The sequence below is a fragment of the Palaemon carinicauda genome, chromosome 11, assembly GCF_036898095.1.
Source record: "Palaemon carinicauda isolate YSFRI2023 chromosome 11, ASM3689809v2, whole genome shotgun sequence".
NCBI lineage: Eukaryota > Metazoa > Arthropoda > Malacostraca > Decapoda > Palaemonidae > Palaemon > Palaemon carinicauda.
This window is the reverse complement of record NC_090735.1, coordinates 102,820,827-102,844,414: the sequence shown is the minus strand read 5'-3', so window position 1 is coordinate 102,844,414 and position 23,588 is coordinate 102,820,827. Positions and strand designations below refer to the sequence as shown.

At 49.4% G+C, this 23,588-nt stretch overlaps 1 protein-coding gene across 4 annotated transcripts in view; it reads right to left on the bottom strand.

Annotated features, from left to right (window-relative positions):
- LOC137650106 (dnaJ homolog subfamily C member 27-like) overlaps positions 1–23,588 on the bottom strand; it is a 156,193-nt gene that overhangs the window by 74,644 nt on the left and 57,961 nt on the right. For all 4 annotated transcript variants that reach the window (XM_068383224.1, XM_068383223.1, XM_068383225.1 and 1 more), the window contains one exon: positions 16,659–16,811. In XM_068383224.1, the coding sequence (XP_068239325.1) occupies positions 16,659–16,811 (153 nt within the window). The remainder of the gene's footprint in view (positions 1–16,658; positions 16,812–23,588) is intronic.

Below are 23,588 nucleotides of genomic sequence, written 5' to 3'. Positions count from 1 at the left end.
TACTATATCTGTAGCACCATGCTCAATGCTACAAGGAATAACCGCCATCTTGAATATGGCGTCATCTTGATACTCAATAGTAGTATGGGAAATAGGGTAACCTTAATATGGTCCCCCTTCCAAATTTGCCACTCTTCTCCCTCGAGGCGAAAATGCTATTCGGGGTGAAGATCGCTATGGTTCGTATCAAGATATACGTTCCCTGATTTATGCGATATCCTTAAGAAAAATTTAAGGATATTCGCGCCAGGAGTTAGAATTCTGGAGACCTACAGTAAAGGTAAATTCTCTGGGAATATCACTGTAGTTCATATATCCCTTGGAAGCTACTACTAGGAACCTTCCATCAGGATGACATGGCTTGAGCCCAAAAAAATAAAATGATAAATTTCAAGAACAGTATCTATGAACTACAAAAACTTCAAAAAAGCAAGAGAAAGAGAAATAAGACAGAATAGTGTGCCCAAGCGTATCCTCAAGCAAGAGATCTCTACTATAAGACAGTGGAAGACTATGGTACAGAGGCTATGGCACTATCCAAGACTAGAGAAAAAGGGTTTGAAGAGTTACTTACCATAGCTAAAGATTCTCTTTTACCTGTACCAAGAGGAAAGTAGCCACTGAACAATTACATTGCAATAGTTAACCCCTTAAGCAAAAAATTGCTAGGTAATATTACAAATCATGAAATAATTCATATATTTCCTAACTACTATATACAAACCTTGAGCTCTTTACAGTAGATATTTCAGAAAAAGCTGAAACTAGCCAAGACTTATTTAGCGAGGTATAACGGGGGTAGCAGCGGGTAGACTAGACACCAGCCCCTCACACGCCCACCAATGAAAAGCTGTCACTTTTTTATTGCATGCAGTATTTGTAGGGGGATCAGGTGATGGTAGGACAGGTATGTGTAAAGAGCTCAAGGTTTCTGACCAGGGATGTGATTCTGTACTTCGCGCAAGCTTATTAGACACACCCTGACACCTCGTTAATTATAAATGTGTGACAAAGCTAATGGCTTGAGCAATAAATGAAGTTTTGTGTGAACTAAGCACTGTGACTTGACCAGGTAAGGAATTCTTCGGAGTTGAACTCCACACTTAACCTACCCATTGCCTGATTCCCTCTCGCTGGGAGGTCGGGGACGTAACTAATACATATCATATTTTAGGCTATGCAAGGGATATGGTATCTATCTACAGACGAAGGAGGCCAGCTTGCAGACTTCCACAATTCCTGTGCCACAAGAGGGGAAGATGAAGGAGGAGGGGGGTCAGTCACTCTACCGTTCATCCCAGGCTCATCTGAGGTAACGTCTTTCATAAGTATCTGCTACTTGTTCTGCAAGGGAGCCGAGGTATCTTAAACCATATAATGTGCCATCATCACGAGACCTAGGTATTCAGGTCCCTGTGGGTTACATCTTGCTGGTAATGGTGAAGGTCGTCTGACGCTTCTAAACATCTGCTTAATACAATTGCACAACAGAGTAGTCACTTTTAGCTGTTAAGGACATACTTATGCCCCTAACATCATGAGCTAAGGGTCTACGAATGTGTGGAGGGGAGTCCAGATTCAGAGCCCGATCTATGACCTGTTGAATCCAAGAAGAGATTGTATTCATGGTGACTCTCCTCTTGACCTTGCCTATGATCACGAAAAGCTTGTTTACATGTGGGTGAACTCCTCAAGCACTATGACCTCTTTTGGCTCTGTCTCCTCTTTAGATACAGGTTCCGCCTTTAGACAGACGAAGCAGTCTGGATAAGACTCAAAGCTGGGCCAGAATTCGATGTCCTCGATAAGGACAGCTCCCAGCTTTTCTGAGATGAAAATCTTCCCATTCGTGATTGGCATGTACTCTGCATGCCTTCATGGGTTTACTTCAGAGCACGAGGGAAGATCTTTTACATTGAGTCTCCTATGAGACCCACGGGACGCTGCAAGCTGATGAATCTCCTTCCTCAATGCAGCTTTCCTTTCTTCACTCTGGTTTTGGAACCTCTCCATCATCGACATAAGGTAGACAGAGTCTTCCCTGTTTCATCAGATGGAGGAGCAGAGGACGTAGAGGGCACTGGTTCTGGGGCTGGAACCGGCGAAACAGACACCGTTTCGACTTCATCCTCTTTCGTTTCCGGAGCCAACGTAGACTCCTCTTCCTGACCCTCCGCAAGAAGGTCCTTTTCGGTGTCTTCTGACACCTCTAACATCCTCTCGTCTAGATGGATGTCCTTCATCGCATCCGAGACATCTGTATTTACGGAAATCTGGACACAAGGGATCTCAGGGTGAGGCTGTGGAATAACAGCATCCGCAGATGCTTTAGGGAAAAGATAGGCCCTCATTCGTTCATTCGGGAGGTAAGGCCCCGTGGCATTTTTCTGGAAGCCACGAACCCATCTACGCAACTTACTCCGAGCTGCATCCCTTGACTCTGTTGTCTTGGGGTCATCAAAGGCCTCAGTAACCAAGGCTTTGCACACATTATATACCTGGGGGTCCCAATAATTGAGAGGTCCCTTGGTAATGGAACAGTGGGAGTGCGTCCTGCACTCCTCGTGGCCGCAGAAGTCTTTGCTCCGGACGTTGCAGAAGACACTACGGCACATCACATGGTCCACCTGTAAAGAGAGGAAATGAGTATAAGGTAGTTCATCTCACTAGATAAACTAATAAATATTATTAATAATATTTTTCATTTTATTTCATTGCATATAGCTTAGGATAGGTAAGCTAGAAATGAATTAGGAAAGACACATGCCGCTGTTTCCCGCCCAGCCAATTGCTGTGACCTCCCTCAAGATTAAAGCCTAGGGTCATCCTCTTCAAGAGGCCCATTGGAAGAGTTCTAACCTATAAGGATAGATAAGTGTAACTTAATACCAACTTCCAAAAGGATTAATAACTGATCATCTATCAGTAAATGGAAAAAGAAATCATTTCCTTATCTAGCATGGTCTCAACAATAGACTGTGCCTGGAGACACAGAGTATGTTGGAAATTTGACTACTGTATACTTTTATAATATAGTTTTCTGTTTGCAGTATGATCTATACTGCAAATATACTGGCTACTGTAAAGTCATATACTGCAGTTCTAGTCGGCATGTTGCCGGCAAGGCTAGCACCTAGGGCACAGTTCAGCTGGCACATCATCGACTAGGATTGTGGCCGGCGGCTTGCCGGTTGCCGGCGGGTCACCGGCTGTCGGCGCACTAGTCCAGTCGGCATCTTACCAAACAGGGTAGTGGCCGGTAATCAAAACTCAGCCGGCTCTTGCCGGCCAAGTCAGTTGTGCCGTCGGCCCATTGGCTGCCGGCGCACGAGTCCAGCCAGCATCTTGCCAGCTAGGGTAGAGGCTGGCGGCCGCTGGTTAGGTTAGTACCTGGCGGCACAAGCCGATAGAGAGAGAGAAAGCAAGGAGTGAAGGATGATGTAAGCACTCTGTCTCACTTCCTTCCTCCGGAATGAGGGTTCAAATGGAAGGGGAGAATATAAGATATTCAAGCTTCCACCCATCCACCACCATTGTCGGTCTCTGCCGGACACAGGTTGTAAATGGCAGTCCAAGAGAGGACTGAAGAACACTCTATAGCAAAGAGGTCTCCTGCCGGCAGCTGGTCCAGTCGCCACAGCTCTCCCAGAGCCTTGCGTCCATAAGGGAAAACTGAGCGACTAGGCCACTACAAGCAGAAGCCCGAGCCGGCCCTACAACCTGCCGGCAAGCGGTAAGGTTGTAGGACGATGGCCAAAGGATTGTGATGGCTAGGCCATCACTAAAGAACAGAGGGGGGGAGGGAAAAGTGTCCTGTATAAGGTGTGAAAGGAGCCGGCTGGTTGACGGTCCCATCACACCCTAAGGAAACTGTTTTGGTATCGGCGCCATCCTAGGCGGTAGGAGAGAATCTATTCTCCAGCCTAGGGTCTGCCAATACAGTTAAGGGGCCGGCAGCCATCTATCTGCCACCCCTAAACAAGAGAGAAACAGAGTTCCAGTGCCGGCGCCATCCTAGGCGACAGAAGAATATCTATTCTTCAGCCTAGGGTCTGCAAGCACAGGACTAGTCTACTAGACCACAGGGAGAAGGGGTTAAAATCATATAACCCCTTCAAGTGCAGTCTAGGGAGGTCTAGCCTCCTATGGCGGCAGCGTAATCCGACAGGGGAATAGCTATTCACCCTGCCGACCAGCTGCAGACACACGACTATGTACTCTGAGGTTCTGACCTAAACCCAAAGCTTGCCATCTGCAGCTAAGGGAAGGGGCAGAAAAAACCCTAGCCTAGTCCTGCCTGAATGACAACTCGAGGCACTACCAACTAGAGTTGTAGCCCAAGGCTACACTCAAGAGGGAAGAGGGATTACCCTTAAATCTCCACTGGAGGCAAGTATCGCTGTATATAATAATTCCAGGGCATATCTATCCTCGCCTGAATTGATAAAACGATACACGAGGGTAACCGGGGAATATGTATTTAAGTATACTAAAGCCACTAGGCTACTAGCCCAGCCCAGCGACAGCGAGAATCAACTACCTAAATCATCAAAGGTCTCTTGTATACTATCTTAGAAGAGGAAATATTTATATGCAATCGATATATCTTACATGTACAAATTGCCTAATAGCTTCATTTAATTTTAAAAACGCTAGGAATGCTTATTATATCATGCATGAAAGTACAGTAAACTAAAACGCCTAGGCTAGGAAGCCTAGTGTAAGCAAGGTTCAGTTACCTAAATCACCGAAACTGACACGAATACTATCGGCATAATATAATTAATTCCTAGCAATGAAGACCAAATAGCTAATCTTACTTACGCTATTAATACTGGGAAAGTCGTTTTGACTAACTAAATAACTCATGCGTTACGAACGACAGTGCCCAAGACGCCTCCGGTTCAGGCAATAGCTCTGCCATAAATTAACTTAAGATTTGATTTAATTTTTTACTATGAGGTAAGAGCTAATATTTATACAATGTAAGGATCAAACACTCAACTTTCCAGAGGCAGAAGAAGCTGGAGATTGCATGATGAATCCAAAATATCGAGAGCGCTACCAGGAAAATCACCGAGCGAGTTCGCTACAGATAAAGGAATAAAGATGGGGGCAATGACGGCACCATCTAGGTACTCAAACAGTATCGGAGGAAGGGAACCTTATTAACGGCTCCTCTTTTATTTTGCCACTTTCACCCTCGAAGCGTAAACGCTATGCGGGTGCAAATTGCCATGTGGCGTGTCAAGAATACTTCCCCTGATATTATGCGGTATCCTTAAAGAAAACTTTAAGGATATTCGTGCCAGGAGTTAGAATTCTGGAGACCTTAAGTTAAATTCTCTGGGAATATCACTGTAGTCAAATATACCCTAGGAAGCTACTTAAAGGAACCTTCCACCAGGACGACATGGCCTGAGCCCAAAAATACTATACTGTATAACACTTGCTGATACTGTAGTGTATATTACTGTTATATATGTGTACAGTAATATCACTACAGTAGTACATCACAACTGCACTGTAAGTGTTCGTGAGATTTGTTGTAGTGGTGAGAGGTGGTAACTGCAAGCGATCAGTAGGCATCACAATATGCGACAATAACCCAGAAGGGTTATAGCCTACAAGAGTCGTCAATGGGAGAAGAGGCAACTGCAAGCGGTCAGCAGGCATCACTATCAGTGGCAATGACCCCGAAGGGATATTGTTCATGAGTCATGAGACTCGTTGGAATCTGGGGGCATGATGGTAGAGGCGGCAACTGCAAGCGGTCGGCAGGCATCACCATCTGAAGGGTTTTAGTCTACTCTAAAAGACTCGTGGATGGGAGAAGTGGTGACCGTAAGCAGTCGGCAGGTATCACCAACTACAGCAATAGCCCCGAGGGGATAACGCTCATGAAACTAGCTGTGTGGAAAAGTTCCAAGTATCATACTTGCGAAACTTAATATGCTGAGCTGGCTCAGATTGGGGGCATACAACGTAAGTTGCAAGTTGTGAAATATGACTGTAGTCAGTTTCTGGGTTCTCCTAGAGAGGATTGCTCGACTAGTAACCCCGAGAGGAACCAGTCTGCAACTGCTTTCGTTCCTATGACAGAACTGCAGGAATGAAGGGTGAGCAGATGCAGTGTGTGCTGCAGCTAAGGGCACGAGAACTCTATTAGTGCATCACAGTAACTCCAGAGTCGCGGAAGGGAAGACCAGGGTTGTAGTGGCCAGCGTGGTAACGTCCCTGACTGGTAATCAAGTTAGTTTCTTAGGTCGTTGTAACCTCACCAGATAAGGATGGGGGGGGGTCTGGGGAAGCCTATAGGTTTATCGGCCGAGTCATCAGCAGCCCTTACCTGGCTCTCCTTGGTCTTAGCTTGGGTAGAGAGGGGGCTTGGGCACTGATCTCATGATATATGGTCTAGGGCATTGTCCTGCTTGATAGGGCAATATCACTGTCCCTTGCCTCTGCCATTCATGAGCAGCTTTTAATCCTTTAAAACCTTTAAACCCCTGGGGAGACAGGTGTGCCTCTAACTGTAGCACCCTCGTAAGCCATTCCTTAAACAGGGAGACTCAAACGCTCCAAAGAAGGCAGGACTTGCTGCAAGCGGCAATGAAAAAGACTCCCCCCATGGAGGGCAACATTGCTTCGCTAGAGGCGGTAACAGTGTCCACACCCAAGGGTTGTCCGGGGATCAGTTGGTCATTGCTCTACTCATTAGTCCTCTGGAGGAGGACGATCAAGTAGAGACAATATGGAGGGGACAAGAAGACGGAGTAAGAATCCAATACTTTTTGCACCGCCCAGTAAACCCCCACTGGGAGGATGACCACTCCCTTAAAAGTTTAAAATCAATAGCCAGTTTATTAGGGGTTAATGGGGGAGAGAGAGAGAGAGACAAAACGTCTACTCACTCCTGAGCCAAAATAAAAAGTGACGGCTTTTCACCAGTGGGTGTGTGTGTGCGTGTGTGTGTGTGTGTGTGTGTGTGTGTGTGTGTTAGTCATATCTCGCTAAAAAAAGTCTTTTGACTAGTTTCAGCTTTCACTGAAATAATATTCAAAATGGTTTGTACTATGTGCTAGAACAACTCAGTGTTGTTAGTTGTATGAGGACAGGGGAATGTGGAGAGAATAAACCAGACTACTCGATGCCTATGAAGGAGAAGGAAAAATGAACCGTAACCAGAGAGAGCGAGAGATTCAATGTAGTACTGTCTGGTCAGTCAAAGGTATTATCTCAATGGGTGGCTGGTGGCCTGGCCAACATACTACCTATAGGCATAGAAGCTGTGTCCTTCCTATCATGAGACTTTCCTGTAAAGAGTTGTAGTTTCCTGTGGCTGAGAAGGATCCAGGGACTGAGTGGCTCAAAGGCACTCCCGGGAGGCAAAATAAAGTCTCAAGGGAGGGATTAGAGAGGGCAAATCGTCTGCCTTGACAGGGGAGAGCCTATGGAGATCTTGATCCCCTGCTGGTTCAAGGATGTAGTGTGTTTCCCAGTGGAGGTGTGATCTGCCTAGGTTTACATAGTTTCTGAGGAATCTTCATTGGATCCAGGACCAGCTGTTTTCATTTTTCTATAAGGGGTCTGCATCTAAGAGGCAGGACCAAGCAGCCCCATTCTCCAGGTATCTTTGCTATCGAAACACATGCGCGCTTGATCCTTGCAAGGTGCTGGCACCGGCAGGGCTGGTGGAGCCGGGGCATTAGACCAAGGAACTGGGGCCAGAGAGGCGGTAGGGGCACGCAAGCATGATGTTATTCTACGTTGCCTAGGGTCAAAGGGGGTGCTAAAGTTTCATGAAGACACATCTGATATTAAGGGAATGGTAATTGGTTCATTGGAATTAACTGACAAAGAAATGTTGGCCTGGGCAGGTCTGGAGGTCAGAGCGGACTTGTCAATGTTATGGATCCACTTTGCATCAGGATCTCAAGGAATGGATGATTAGATGTGTGGTGGAGGAGTGGAAGTACTCCCTAGACCGTGATAGGTGTAAGAGGTCACGTCTCACGCAAAATGATATTTTCATAATAAAATAAATTTTTGAACATACTTACCCGCTGGTTATACAGTATAAGAATGGCTAAAGTCCCTGGACGCCTGGCAGAAATTCAAAATCCCGCGGCAATCGCAGATATGCCAGGTGTATACTACCGCCCTCGCGGTAGACAGGCCGAACTATTCCAACCAATTCAGACCATCCATGCCCCTTGGTCTCTAGAGGGGAGGAGGGTGGGATTATAACTTATATAACCAGCGGGTAAGTATGTTCAAAAATTCATTTTATTATGAAAATAAATAATTTTTAAACATAAAACTTACCCGCTGGTTATATAAGAATGGATGATTGACACCCTTGGTGGGTCAGAGACAGCAATATAATTGGAAATTCACTTAAGAGTTAAATATAACAAACTTAAGAGGTTCGTACCTGATAAGGAAGCTGACTGCAATGGTTCTCTGCCTCATTCTGTCTGCTATCCTTAGGAGATCCAGCGGTCCACCCAGGGGGCTGATGATCTCTAGGAGCTGCCAAACGATGCCATAACCTATAACTTGACAAGACCTCAACTAATACCCTTGTTCCGGGCGCTCTCAAAGAACAAAATGACCAACTGACCAAATCAAAGATTGCGGAAGACTGACGACCAATCTCCACATACAACCATAAAAACTATACAAGTTCCAAGAGGGAGAAAAGGGTACTAGGAATCAGGGGAGCGTAGTGGTATATCCTTCACTTACTACTGCATTCACCGCAACGAATGGACCCAAAGTGTAGCAGTCCTCATAAAGAGTCTGGACATTGTTTCAAATAATGGGATGCGAATACATATTTACTTCTCCAAAAAGTTGTATCCATTATGCTTTGCAGAGAACGATTTTGTTTAAAAACCACCGAAGTAGCTACGGCTCTAACTTCGTGCGTCAACCTTGAACAGCTTAAGGTCCGCCTCACCACACTGGGTGTGAGCCTCTCTAATCAAGAGCCTTATAAAAAAGGATAAGGCGTTCTTCGACATAGGTAGTGTAGGCTTCTTAACTGCACACCAAAGAGCCTCTGAGTTGCCTCTCAAATTTTTTGTTCTGTCCAAATAGAACCTTAGTGCTCTAACAGGACAGAGCACCTTCTCCAACTCCTCGCCCACCACATCACAGAGATTAGTAATCTCAAAAGACTTAGGCCATGGATGGGAAGGACGTTCATTCTTAGACAGAAAATCAAGCTGCAAGGAGCATATGGCTTTTCCGTCTCGGAAACCAATGTTCTTACTCAAAGCGTGAATCTCACTGACTCTTTTCGCTGTCGCCAAACTAACCAAGAAAAGTCTTCAAGGTTAAGTCTTTAAAAGAGGCCGAGTGCAAAGGCTCGAATCTGTCACTCATGAGGAATTTAAGAACATCATCCAAATTCCAGGCAGGCGATTCTTGTTGTCGCCTCTTAGAAGTTTCAAAAGACCTAAGAAGATCTTGAAGGTCTTTATTGTTGGAGAGATCCAAATCTCTGTGTCTGAAAACAGCTGCCAGCATACTTCTGTAGCCCTTGATAGTCGAGGAGGAAAAGTTATGCTTAATTCTAAGATCTAAGAAATCGGCAATCTGTGCTATAGAGGTACTTGATGAAGAAACCGAGTTAGCTCTACACCATTCTCTGAATACCTCCCACTTGGACTGATACACCCTGATGGTAGAAGTCCTTCTTGCTCTTGCAATAGCCTTGGCTGCCTCCTTCGAAAATCCTCTAGATCTTGCGAGTTTTTCGATAGTCTGAAGGCAGTCCGACGTAGAACTCGGAGGTTTAAATGGTTTCTTGCCAAGTGAGGTTGTTTGAGAAGATCTGCACTTAATGGTAGGCTTCTCAGAATGTCCACCATCCATTCCAGTACCTCAGTGAACTAACTTCTTGACGGCCAGAAAGGAACCACTAGGGTCATCCTAGTTCCCTCATGAGACACGATCTTCTGTAACACCCTGTACAGGATTTTGAAAGGTGGGAATGCGTACACATCCATGTGTGACCAATCCAACAGGAACGCGTCTATGTGAGTTGCCTCGAGATCCGGAACTGGCGAGCAATATGTCTCCAGCCTTTTCGTCTTCGAGGTTGCAAACAGGTCTACGAGGGGATGACCCCATATCCGCCACAGACTCTTGCAAACGTCTAGGTGCAATGTCCACTCTGTGGGGAGAACATAGTTCTTCCTGCTGAGTCTGTCCACACTCACGTTCTTGACTCCCTGAATAAATCGTGTCAATAAGGTAACTCTCCTTTCCTCCGCCCATACGAGAAGAGGTCTTGCTATCTCGTAAAGAGACTTTGAGTGAGTCCCGCCTTGCTTTGCTATATAAGCCAGAGCCGTGGTGCTGTCGGCATTGACCTGCACCACTTTGCCTAGGACTAGTTTCTCGAAGCCCTTGAGGGCTAAATGCACTGCTAAAAGCTCCTTTTGATTGATATGAAGGTTTTCTTGCTCCTTTGTCCACAGACCTGAGATCTCTGCCTTCCCTAAGGCTGCTCCCCACCCAGAGTTTGAGGCGTCGGAAAACAACACGAGGTCTGGGCTCTTTTGCTCCAACGAGAGGCCCTCCTGAAGTCTGCGTATGTTGTTCCACCACTGAAGGTGTATTCTTATGGGGTTCGTAATGGGAATACTTTCCCTGTCGAGACTGTCCCCTTTCTTCCAATGATAATTGAGATGAAATTGAAGGGGCGTAAGTGCAGCCTCCCCAGTGACACAAACTTTTCCAGTGACGAGAGGGTCCCCAGAAGACTCATCCACTCCCTCACCGAACTGACGTCCTTTTTTATAAAGGAACAAAGCTTTAGGAGAGCTGATTGAATCCTTGCAGGCGACGGAAAAGCCCAAAAAGTCTGACTCTGAATCTCCATCCCCAAATAAAGAATCTTCTGGGATGGAGTCAGCTGTGACTTCTTTGAACTCACTAAGAGTCCTAATTCCTTTGACAAATTCAATGTCAGCTGAAGATCCTTCAAACAGCAATCAGGCGAGGGGGCTCTTATGAGCCAATCGTCCAAGTACAAGGAAGCTCTGATGCCCCTTGAGTGTAGCATGCTCGCCACATTCAGCATGATCTTCGTGAATACCAGAGGAGCTGTGCTGAGACCGAAACATAAGGCCTGGAACTGGAAGACTTCCTTCCCGTACATGAACCTCAGATAACGTCTGCAACTCGGATGTATTGGGACATGAAAGTAAGCGTCCTGGAGGTCCAATACCATCCAGTCACCCTTCCTTACTGCTGCCAGAACGGTTTTCTGAGTTTCCATGCTGAACTTCGAATTCTGGACGTAGCTGTTGAGGGCACTTACATCCAGAACTGGTCTCCATTCCCCCGCACTCTTGGGGACCAAGAACAAACGGTTGTAAAACCCTGGCGATTTTAAGTCCCGCACCCTTTCTATCGCTTTTTTCTCTGGTGAGAGAGACATCTGAAGCCGCATGGCTTGCCTCTTTGGTCCTTCCCTGTATTTGGGCGAGAGATCCATAGGATCTGTGGCTAACGGAGGTTTTGAGAAGAATGGGATTTTGTATCCTTCCTTTAAAACAAGAACGGACCAAGGGTCCGCTCCTCTCCTCTCCCAGGCCTGCCAGAAGTAATTCAGCCTGGCCCCTACTGCTGTCTGAAGGAGAGGACAGTCAGACTCTGCCTCGACTAGATTTAGCTCCTCTTTTCTTGGACTTCTTCCTGTTGGGCATGAAGTTACCCCTTCTGGCCGGTTTGCCACGAAAGGGCTGAGTGGATTGTGAAAATTAAGCAATTTCTTTGGTCTACAGGAAGGGAAAGAAGTAGGCAGCACCTTCCTAGCTGTCTTGGCAACCAGATCATGGGTAGCTTTCTGGGTCAGCGCAGCGCCAACTTCCCTTACCAACTCTTGCGGGAATAGCGCAGAAAACAGTGGCGCAAAAAGTAACTTCGATCTCTGAAAAGGAGTGACCCCACGGAGAGGAAAGAACACATAGTTGCCCTCTTCTTCACAACTCTGGCTGTGAATAGGGCAGCCAATTCGTTTGAACCGTCCCTAACTGCCTTGTCCATGCAGGACATTAGTTGAATGAGGTTACTAGTGTCAGTGCCCTTCATTTCCAACACTTTCCTCCCCAAGGCTCCCAGAGACCAGTCCAGAAAGTTAAACACTTCGAAAGGCCTGAACATGCCTTTCAAGAGATGGTCGAACTCAGACATAGCCCACCACACTTTAGTCTTCCTCATAGCTAGCCGACAAGAAGAGTCTACTAGGCTCGAGAAATCTCCCTGGGCAGAGGCAGGAACTCCCAAGCCTAAGACTTCTCCTGTCTCATACCAAACACTAGACTTGGAGGCTAGTCTGGCAGGAGGAAAAGCGAAACACGTCTTGCCAAGGGCTTTCTTCGAATCCATCCACACTCCCATTAACTTTAACGCCCTCTTAGAGGAACGAGAGAGTACCATCTTCGTGAACATAGACGCTCTTGCTGCTTTACCAAGGGTAAATTCCGAAGGCGGAGAACGCGGAGCTACAGGAGTAAAATGGTCTGGGAATAACTCCGTAAAGACCAGCATTAACTTCTTGAGGTCCACCGAATGTTGGGGTGGTTTATCCTCTTCTCCCTCCGAGATATCGTCCAGCGGTTCATCCGGGGAGAAAACCTCATCCGGCTCCTCTTCCGGAAAATCAGCCATTGCAGCAGTGCCTTGTTCAGAAAGGCGACGTTCCTGTGTAGACGCGTCAGCGCTGAAGTGGGTGCACTTGCGCTGTTCCATATTCCCATCTGCATGACGTTCACTAGCCTTGCATTTGTTGTCACGTTCGGTTTGTGGAATAGTATCCAACTGACGCGAGGCAACCAGAGTCGACTGAAGTGTGGCGTCATGGATTGGCTGACGCGTGGCGTCATGGGTTGACTGACGTGTGCCGTCGAGGGTAGACTGACGCGCGGCGTCATGGGATGACTGACGCTCCGCGGTGTCATGGGTTGACTGACGTGTACCGTCATGAGTAGACTGACGTGCGGTGTCATGGGTTGCTTGACGCGTAGCATCTGACTGACGCTGACGCTCTGCGATGTCATGGGTTGACTGACGTGTAACGTCTGCCTGACGCTCCGTATCGCGTCCGCTTCCGTCCTGCCGCTTAGCGGCCCGTTCCGTTGTTTGGGGAACGTCGTCATGTTTGGAAGACTGACGTTCGACGGTATGAGCGATCGATTGCTGCTGAGAACCAGGTCCCTCCCGAGACGCATCCACCTCAACCTGTCGTTAAACACTGCGGCTAGGAGATCGCCTGTGCGACAATGCGTCAGTACCGGAGACAACAGGCCGCCTGTGCGACAATGGGTCTAAAACGGAAGACTGACGCCCAACCGCACTGCCAACAGCAGGCCAATAAGATTGCATAAGCGACGAGAGTTGCTGCTTCATGCCCAACAGCATAGACCATTTGGGATCACTCTTAGGCGACACGCGTGCAGCCTCTTCCAATGCAAATTCGCCTTCCTCATCGCTTCCAAATCGCTCCCCACTTTCGGGAGACGAACACCAGTCTGATGGAAGCGGCGGTGCATGAACCGTAACACCAGAACCAGGGATCAGCTCCGAATCTGACTGCACCAAACCTTTATCTATTTCAGAAAACCCGTCAGAGCGTTTCGCAGGTGAACACTCGCCAAGGGACTGAAAACGCTCAGGTGTATCCCAATGGCTACAGCCAGGTTGTTGCGGAGGAGAAGCGTACCACTGTACCACTGCGTGTGCTTTTCTCTTATGAGGTCTAGAGGCTTGACGCCAGACCTCGTCACGTGTAACTTCATCCGAAGATGGCGATAATGCACTAACCTCACCTTTCCTATGGTGAGGGCGAGCGACCTGTGATACGACAGCAGGAACGCTTGAGGGGACGTCTGCGCGAGTGATGATGCCTCTCGTTCCCTTTCGCCGTTCGATGTTACTTCTCCCATGGGTTCGGGAGCTTGAAAGAGGTCTTAGGCTAGGCGAACGACAGAATCGCGCAGACGCACCCTCCACAACACTGAACACATTAGCCGAACTTTTCGCACTTGATAGGTCGCCTGTGCGACAACTTTTAAGCAAATTAATTTCGGACATAATTTGCTTCTTGTCCGCCCAAATAAACCGTCCAAATCAAAGTAAGTTGCGAGTGCATTCTAATCGTTCCAGCCAGCAATGGCGGCAGAGAAGGTCTGAATTGGTTGGAATAGTTCGGCCTGTCTACCGCGAGGGCGCTAGTATACACCTGGCATATCTGCGATTGCCGCGAGATTTTGAATTTCTGCCAGGCGTCCAGGGACTTTAGCCATTCTTATATAACCAGTGGGTATGTTTTATGTTTAAAAAGGTGTTTTAAACGCAAGAGCGAGATGTGATATCATTCTCGAGGCAGCTCACAAGCGAGGCTTGTCACTCGTGCCATACACAGGAGGAGGGGGATCCCGAAAGATGGGATCATTAGTATAAACTTTGAGAACGTCTTCAAAAGGCGGAGGGCATGGAGAATGATGTTGGACAATGCCAGGACTGGGAAGAAGGGGGAGAAGGAGAATGGTAGATAGAATCCCCAACATATCCAGAGAATCCCCAGCGAGGGCAGGCTCCTCCCGAGCGCATCCTACTGATAGTAGGTGAGGGCATTTTGGCAGGATCTTGTACACTTATAGCATAATGAGGGGCCCATTGGGCCACAGGGAGAGGGTGGGGACAATCTCCGGCTTGTTCCAAAGAGTTGGAACACCCTAGAGAGTAACTGCGAGCACACTTACAGGTTGCTTGAGGAGTCTTCTCAAGCATGGCTAACCACTCATGAATGCGAGTGTTTGCCCGGGTTTCTCACAGGGCTGACAGGTGACAAGGGGAGAAACCTGTTGCTAAGCAGGCTCAGGGGATAGATTAACCACGAGAGGTGAAAGAGTGAGATTGCTACCCGAAGGGGGAACAACTTACAGAACCTCATGTGGAGGAGGAACTATGGAAGAAGAGGTGAGGGCACAGGGCTGTAGGGAAGGGGATCCCTTTGCTCAGCATGGGAAGAGGAAGGGCCAAGGCCAACCTCTGCTAGAACAGGTACAGGGTCGATCCTGCAGTGCACCATGCTTCAAAACCTCTAACTGCTCGTCCTTCGAAGAGGAACACGTAAGTCTCAATGATGGCCAATACTCACGAAGAGCATCAAAGGAGGACTTCCCTTGTGTAAAGGGAGTCCTTGCTTCACAGGGGAGGCAACAGGGTCTCCCGGGCACGAGTCGTCTGAAGGTTAAAGGCACATCCCTTTCAATCAACCGTACTTCGGAGGAGGTAGAGTGGACAAAGTTAGGAGGGGTGGTTCCCACGGACGAAGAAAAAAGTCTGGGCTTCTTGGTCTTTGAGGCTGAGCTTAGAGATGAAAAGTCCCTCTTAGACTTCTTCTTCCATCTGCGGTGGAACTGCTCCCCTAGGAGGATGGTTACTCCTGACATTGCCACAAAGAGATGCCTTCGTGCAGGAGTGTCCTCTGCATGACGAGCAAAGATGGTGAGGATCTGCTTCCACAGGGGAACAGAACATGCCAAAAGGGCAGCCGTCCATCCGTACCAGGACTGACCTGCATGCTGCTTCCTCATGAACAGCACAGTCACACCTGTAAAGAGAAAGAGATAGCTGGTTGAACAGAAAACTGAAGTGACAGAGCAGGTCCGCTCTCTACTGTAGCTAAATCAAAGGTGGTTGAGTAAACGAGTGTGCTGGTAGAGCGGGAGTCTCCCCCGCTATACTCAACCTGCCAAAAGGTTTTTATGACTAAGAACACCAGCCATCGCTGAATCTATTCCTAGTAAAGAACAAGGGTTTGTATTTATGTCAGAACAAATCAAAATTGCAATGTAAAAATATAGCATTTTGTAATTAAGTCACAGCTTTCCACTAATGACATTAATATGAAAATCACTGCATCCATGAAAGATCAACCATTTCTACAAATTTTTCATATATAAACCAATGTCCTCAAACATACAGTACTTATATTTTTCATGATTATTATAAAAAACATCTATGTTTTTCCACTAAATAATTCCTGCTCATCAGACAATTTCTTAATATTTCTAAGTATTGCAAATATATTCTGCTTGCATCATGAAAAAGTTCAATCCTTTTTTGACATGTTGCACAAAACCAGAGCTCATTTCTTATACTGTAGTTTCAATATCCCAAAGTGAGCAAAAACAAAAATTCTCCGCGAGAGTGTCACTCTTTTCCTTTGATTAAAGTATTGTACCTTATAGCGTTACTATAACTTTAAAAGTACGAAAGGGTCAAGTGAGTATTTAAAAGTGAAAATAAAACTCTATTTCCTATTATCTGCAGAATTCAGCTCCAACCAAGGGGCTTAGAATATAATGACTGTGAATAAGAAACTTTTACTAATTCTCTTTTCATGGATGACATCATTTGAAGTTACCAGAATCCAAACAGATGGACTTTGTGTGACATACTGCAATCAGAGTTTCAAAAGGTCAAGTAATGAACGATCTACCTATCTATGCCACCAAAAGAAAGGCAATTGTGAGTCAAGGGTTTGAATAATAGTATGAACATACATGTTGCAAGGATGTCAATAGAAGTCTACATTAACTTTAAAAAAGTTCAATCACAACATAAAATCTTACCTCTTCAAACAATGGGCTGCCAGAGGTATCAAAAAAATGGACCGAGATTTTGCGTCCATCCACATCAACATTAGTTGAACCATAATCAATTCCTACAGTAGGAATATACTTATTGACAAATCTTTTTTCACAATATCTTTTAATCAGGCAACTCTGGAAAGGAAATATTAATATAATCAAAACTTTTATCACAATAAGGAAAGAAATGACAAATTCGAAGATAATTTGTATTTTTCCTAACCATACAAACCTTAGCTATTTACAAAGGGTTACCTTTTAGCGCAGCTGAAATGGCGAGCCATTAGAATTTAACGAGGGTGTATTACCCCCGCGCTAGTTAGCGGGGGGGTAGGGGAGTGGTAGCTAGCTACCCCTCCTCCCCCTCACACACAGGTGAATGCTCACTTTCACTTAGAGGTAGGACTTGTCTTGGGGGACAGGGCTGGCGGGCAAATATGTGTAAATAGCTAAGTTTTGTATGGTTAGGAAAAATACAAATTATCTTCGAATTTGTCATTTGTTCCGTAACCGAAATACAAACCACGCTATTTACAAAGGGTGACTTACCCCTTAGGTAGGGTGGAAAGTCCCCAGCCATACTGGCTTTGGCTTTACCCGGGGACTCAGAATCCGAGTGAGTCGCACTCGAGAAAAGGAGTCCCTGCACCTCACAAGTTCCTTGCTCCGCAAGGAACCATGTGGCCTACGTAAGCTTGTGTGTGAAGGAAGAAGTGTGACCCGTCCTAGGCAGTTGACCTGGAGTTCCAGAAGGAACTCTGGGTTAGGACGTTCCCAATACCACCTCGTCAGGGTATGGGGGACGCGACAGTATTGACTCAATACTCGGAACACAAGGAAGCATGGTTTACCTGCAGAGGTTCGAGGTCAGCTATGCAGAGACCAGGATGCTGCTTCCCCGTAGAGGGGATGATGAAGAAAGAAGTAAGGGCCAGACATACTTCTTTCGTTCATGCAGACTAAAACCTGATAACAATGCCCTCAACCTTCTGCTACCTGTCCAAAAAGGAGCCTGAGGTTAGACCAGCTGTTGTGTAGCCACCACAGAGCGATAGAAAACGTATCGAGACTCCTGTGGGTCACGCCCTGCAGGAAGCGGGCTGCGAAGGTCATTAGACGCTTCCAGACTCCAGCTCGTAGCACCTGCGTCACAGAGTAGTATTACTCGAAGGCGAGGGACGTTGCGATGTATCCAACATCGTGCTGTAGGGCGACGTGACGGGGGAGGGTCTGGAGACAGGTTGAGATGAATGTCCTTGAGTCCGGGCTGAAGAGGTATACTGGTGACTCTCCCCCATGTCCTCCTTGTGCTCCCAAATCGGCTGCAACTGAGGACAAACTGCAGCTGTTCCCAGCGCTAACCTCTCGATTCCTTTACTGGCAAGAAAGAGAAGGTCTTGGGACATCAGATACAGAATGGAGACTCGAAATCTTGAATGAATCGGACCGAAGGGCCGGGACCCCCAGATTCTGAGTCTAGCCAACAACTCAGGAGCGAGCCTGAATGTTGCCTTCCCCTCTTCCTTAGAAAGGGGGGAGTCGTAAGAGACCAAGAAGATTGCTTACACACTGGCCGTGGCCAGAGTGAGCAGGAGACCCAAGGCGGAATACAATCCGAGGCCTGTCGTAAAGGGTCTTGAGAAGATCTCTTAAAGGACTAAAAGTCCGAGCCATGCTCCAAGTTGGAGGTCTTCCTCCGACTAGGGCAGGGACGATCGTAGCTTCGCATGAGCGAGGATAGATCCAGCGGGCAGGAAAAAGTTATTCCTTTAAGCCTGAAGGTCAGGGAAAGGCTGAGCGACAGGCTTCATTGCCGAGAGCGGAAAGGAGTTTCCTCCCGCCGAAAGGCAATAAGACCGTTATTGCTGGAGAAGAGGCCTCAAGGGAAGAGGTATATCTCCCACGGCACCAACCACCTTAGACTCTTCACTTTGCCTGGGAGACCCCTGTGGATGACTATCGCAGATGACGCGACCTCCGTACCGCGACTGTAGCGGGTTGTCTCTTCTTGAGCAGGAGGCGTAGTGTCTCCAGGCATGAAGCCGAAGCGACGCCCCGGTTCGGGAGAGATGTCGCAGTGTGGTTGCTTGAGTAGTCTGCGCCGTGGGAGAAGCTCTCCCGGGAGTTCCGTCAGGGGAAGCAGAGGGTCCAGAAACCGTTCTGCGCATAGTCCCAGTGGAGCTCTCCCATTGAAAAGTTGACAGACAACCTGGTCTTGTTGAGACCCATTGTCCACAGACAAAAAGGAGGGAAGACGCAGGCGTCGAAGTTGTCCCACCATCACCAGAATGTATCTTGCCAGAGTCTCGGGGTCTGAGACTGGGGGGAAGAATAGCGGAAGCTTGAGGTTCCAAGCTATCGCGATCAGGTCCCCCAGACCAGTACTTGCTGGTTACCCAAGGTCAAAGACCCCCAGGTACACTCTCTCTACGAGGCTCTGCTCGGATAGTCTGAGAGAACATTCCCCTGCCTGGAATGAGAGAGCCGATGGTGGTATTGAAAGAATCTCAATCATCCCGGTATCTCTACTGCAAGATGTGAGGGTGTAAAAATGCGTCCCCTGCTGGTTAGAATACGCCAGAATCATGAAGTCGACGCGCATGGGGCGACTCGGCAGGAGCTGTAGGATCTGTAGAGGGGCCAGACTAAGGCCCCTAAGCCTGCCTGAATGATGGAGAGGTATCCTTCAGGTCTTGACCATAGGCCTGGACCGGAACATGCCCCCCCCCCCCCCCCCTTTCCTTTGACGAGTCCGAGAACCGCATCAAGAATGTGGGGAAAGGACGAGAATATCCACTACCATCAAGAGGCTCCATAGGTCAACACCCATTGCATGTCTAATAGTTCCGCTGGTCCCATAGGGGCCAGGAAGTCCGGTTAAACATTGCCTGAAGCCACCGGAACTTGGATCGCCCCACATGGAACTTATCCTGAGGCAACCGTTCGGACTATAGACGGGTCAATGAGGAAAGGAGAACTAGGAAACGTTCCAAGGTAGGGCTGAAAGCTCTGCTTGACTGAGAACAGGTACTGCGACTCTCCTCAGTCTTGCCACAGTCAACCGAAAGGAAGGCTCGGAGGATGTGGTAACAGAATCTGGCGTCCCCAGGTGGCCACCCATCCAAGTACCGACGTTGCTTAACCTCGCTGGACGGACGAGAAGCGGGGTTTCCAACGTGGTAAGGCCGTTGACTCAATATCATGGCCAGATACTCCAGATGTTGAGGCAGAGGAAGAGAAGGCTCCAAGCAAAATACCATGAGCCCACACTCATGGTAAGCATCCGGAAGCTTGTCCCGGCGCTGAAGAAGGTCGAACCCGAGCCTACCCGAGTTGACCAGCCCTCCAAACAGCAGAGGAGGCGGAAGCCTGCACCTGAGCGGCCAAGAGGAAGGCAGGGAGAGTTCTCTGGGGAAACAAACCTGCTATGCCACGGCGGGATAGCCACACTGCATCAAAAGCAGGAATACTTGCAGTCTAGGCTGAATTCGACGAGCACCCTGGAAGATGGATGGAATGGAAACTGAAAGTACCCGTCCTTCCGATCCAGGGTTTAAGGAGTCCTGTCGCCTCGTTACCAGTCTGATCGATTCTGCTGGTCTACGCTGGCCGAAGTTTGTTCGACAAACTTGATCAGGGCTGAGAGGTCGACTACGGACATCCCCTCTCAGATCCTTCCTTACAAGAAAGGATCGACTGAGGGGGCCGGGGGTGAAGCCGTCGATGATCCTAAGGAAGACCTTCGCCTAAGGTATGGATCATTCTGCCCAACCGGGCAACTCTGCTGACGCTATGGCATAGAGGTTCAGAGAGACTGAATTCGCTGACAGAGACGGCAGGCGCGATATCCTTGGCTGACCACAGAGAATGTGCGGGAATGGGCATCGGGAAGCTGTCATTCGGATGAGTAACCTTAATCATCCTCCCAGCGAAAAACCTGCAATCCTAGAGTTCGTGAACTCCTTTTAGGACTATGCCCCCCCGGGGGAGTCCCCCGTGCCATCTGTTCCTGACAGGAGGAAACTGCAATTGGACACCTTGTCCCAGTTGTCGTAGCCGATAACTTAGGCCGACGTGGTTGAAGGAAAAGGGCGCTGGAGCCCTGCAGAGTCTGGAAGAAAGCGCCTTGGAGGAGTGAAACCGGAAGTCGATCTCCTCCGCACAGCAGCTGTCTAAGTCTCTGTCCTTGGGCACAAACAAACTCTTCTCAAGGATGGAAGGGTGTCTGAGGTCGTCGACCTCCACAGATGAGACACCCGAAGGAAGCCCTCAGTCAGCGCGTCCAGATGGTACAACATCGAGCTTGTCCGCAAGTTAGATACTTAACGACGAAAGGCCAAGGTGCCTGAGCTCGAGAGGAGGAAAGTACCCCTGATCTTCCTGTAGCTTCCTTGAACCAAACCTCGGGCCGTAACCGAGGAGGGAAAGAACCTGGTAAGCTCCCAGAGGAAGGGGTAAGCAGTCACCCCTTGTCCGATGGAGAAATCTCGAACGGAAAGCCCCCCCGCCAAAAATCCTTCCAGGGAATGACGAGGAAGGGCTAACCCAGGTTCAGGAAAGAGGAGTGTTGCTCAGATCTCCCTTAAGTTTCTCCTATTCTTGCAAGTGCCATGCTCTGCATTTACGGGGTGAGGCCGTGTTCTGGAAATACGCTCCAGAAGAACTCGCCAGGCTGTCCATGCTGCGAAAACCCCATTGGGAATCGTGGTCGCATTCGCCCTGGAGCTCGCGCGACGGTATTTCAAAGATTTTCGCGTGGGCGAACGTGGAAGCGCCCATGCGCGGTAACGCAAACGAAGGTGAGCGAAGGAGCGCAGAAGGAGGGCGAGCGTGGTAGGAAGGGCGAGAGCTAGTGGTCGGCGAGCGATAACCCATAGACGAGCAATGGATACTGCAAGAAATAAGCAGACGTTTGTGCGAAGAAACACTGTAGGTACGCGCGACGGAACACCATCCGTCCGCGCGATGGAAAAACCGTTGGTTCGCGCGTGGGCGAACATTGGAGAGCATGGGCGCGGACGCGCATGAGCGTAGACGTGCAGGCATGTGGGCGTGTGGGCGCGCAGGCGAATGGTCGCGCGGGCGCACAGGCGAGCGGTCGTGCGGACGAGCGGACGCGCGGGCGAGCGGTCGCGCGGGCGAGCGGTCGCGCGGTCGCGCGGGCGAGCGGTCGCGCGGGCGAGCGGTCGCGCGGGCGAGCGGTCGCGCGGGCGAGCGGTCGCGCGGGCGAGCGGTCGCGCGGGCGAGCGGTCGCGCGGGCGAGCGGTCGCGCGGGCGAGCGGTCGCGCGGGCGCATAGGCGAGCGGTCGCGCGGGCGCATAGGCGAGCGGTCGCGTGGGCGCGCAGGCGAGCGGTCGCGCAGGCGAGCGGTCGTGAGGGTGGGCAGGTGGATGAGAGCGAGTCCGAGGCGGCGAACGCAAGCGTTGGCGTGATGGCGAGGAAACGCGCTGCCGCGTGGGCGAGGAAGACCGCTGGCGAAATGGATCAACAAGCGATCGGTGGTGAGCTGGTGAGCGCTAATGCGCAGGTTGGCGATGGCGCGTTGTGTTATGCCGACGCGATGGTCGAGCAGCATGCGCAGGTGAGCGATCGTGCGTTGGCGAGCAGTATGCGAAGGTGAGCGATCGCGAGCAGCATGTGCAGGAGGGCGATCGTGCGATGGTGATCAGCATGCGCCGGGTCGTGCGATGGTGATCAGTATGCGCAGGGTCGCGCGATAGTGATCAGCATGCCAGGGTCGCGCGATGGCGATCAGCATGCGCAGGTGGGCGGTTGCCGAAATTGAGGGTCGCGCGATGGCGATCAGCATCCGCAGTTGAGGGTCGGGCGATGGCGATCAGCATCCGCAGTTGAGGGTCGCGCGATGGCGATCAGAATCCGCAGTTGAGGGTCGCGCGATGGCGATCAGCATGCGCAGGTGAGCTAGTAGCTGGCGAACCATGTTCCTTCAGAAGAGTTGGAGAACGTTGGCGTGCCGGCTGTAACACACGCGGGCGATCCGGAGATCGCCGAGAGACAGGTGATCGCTGGCGAGCTGATGATCGCTGGCGAGCTGATGATCGCTGGCGAGCTGATGATTGCTGACGAGCAGAAGGCTACGGGTGGAAGCCTGCGCATAGAAGAGGAGTCCTTGACCCCGACCTGAACCGAAGTTCTAGATCGCGAGGGCGAACGTGGGCGCACAGGGCGCGTAACAGGAACCAACAGGAACAGCAGGGATGATCATCTTGAAAGCGCTGACGAACAGGAGAGCGCTGATGAGCAGAAGAGCGCCTGTGCGCTAACACTGAGCAGGAGAGAACACAGCAGAAGGGCGCGCAAGGAAACCCTGACACGCAAGGGAAGAACCCCCGTGGGGGCAACCCTTTGCCCCGAAGGGATCGTTGTCCGCCGGGAGACTGATGTCCGTCGGAAGACCGCTGTCCGTCGGGAAGACCGTTGTCCGTCGGGAAGACCGTTGCCCGTCGGAAGACGAGATCAAACTGCTGTCCATCTGCACCAAGGCGGAAGATCGAGAAAAAGGAGTTGTAGGCTGCAAACGGAGATCCAAAAAGGCACCTCAAGCACCCTTATAGGGAGATGAGAGGCCCTTACGACGAGGCGGACGGTGGGCCTTATGGCGAAGGAGGCCAACAGCAACAGAAGAAACCTCCGAAGAGGAGTCTCTATGAGTGTACTCCCTCGCGAACGAAAGAGAAACACTTCGTAGAAGAGACTGGTCAGCCAGTGACCTAAAAGGAGCAATCCTCCGAAGAGGAGCTCCTGCAGTTGCCCAGCCCCTTGAGCGAAACTGCAGGTGCGACCGCTCAGCACCAAGAGCATAGTCGCACAAAAAAAAAGGCAAGAGAAGAACCCCCCAAAAGGGGAAAAACTCAAGCCTGGACAGGAAAAACTTCCCTCGGAAGGAAAGTT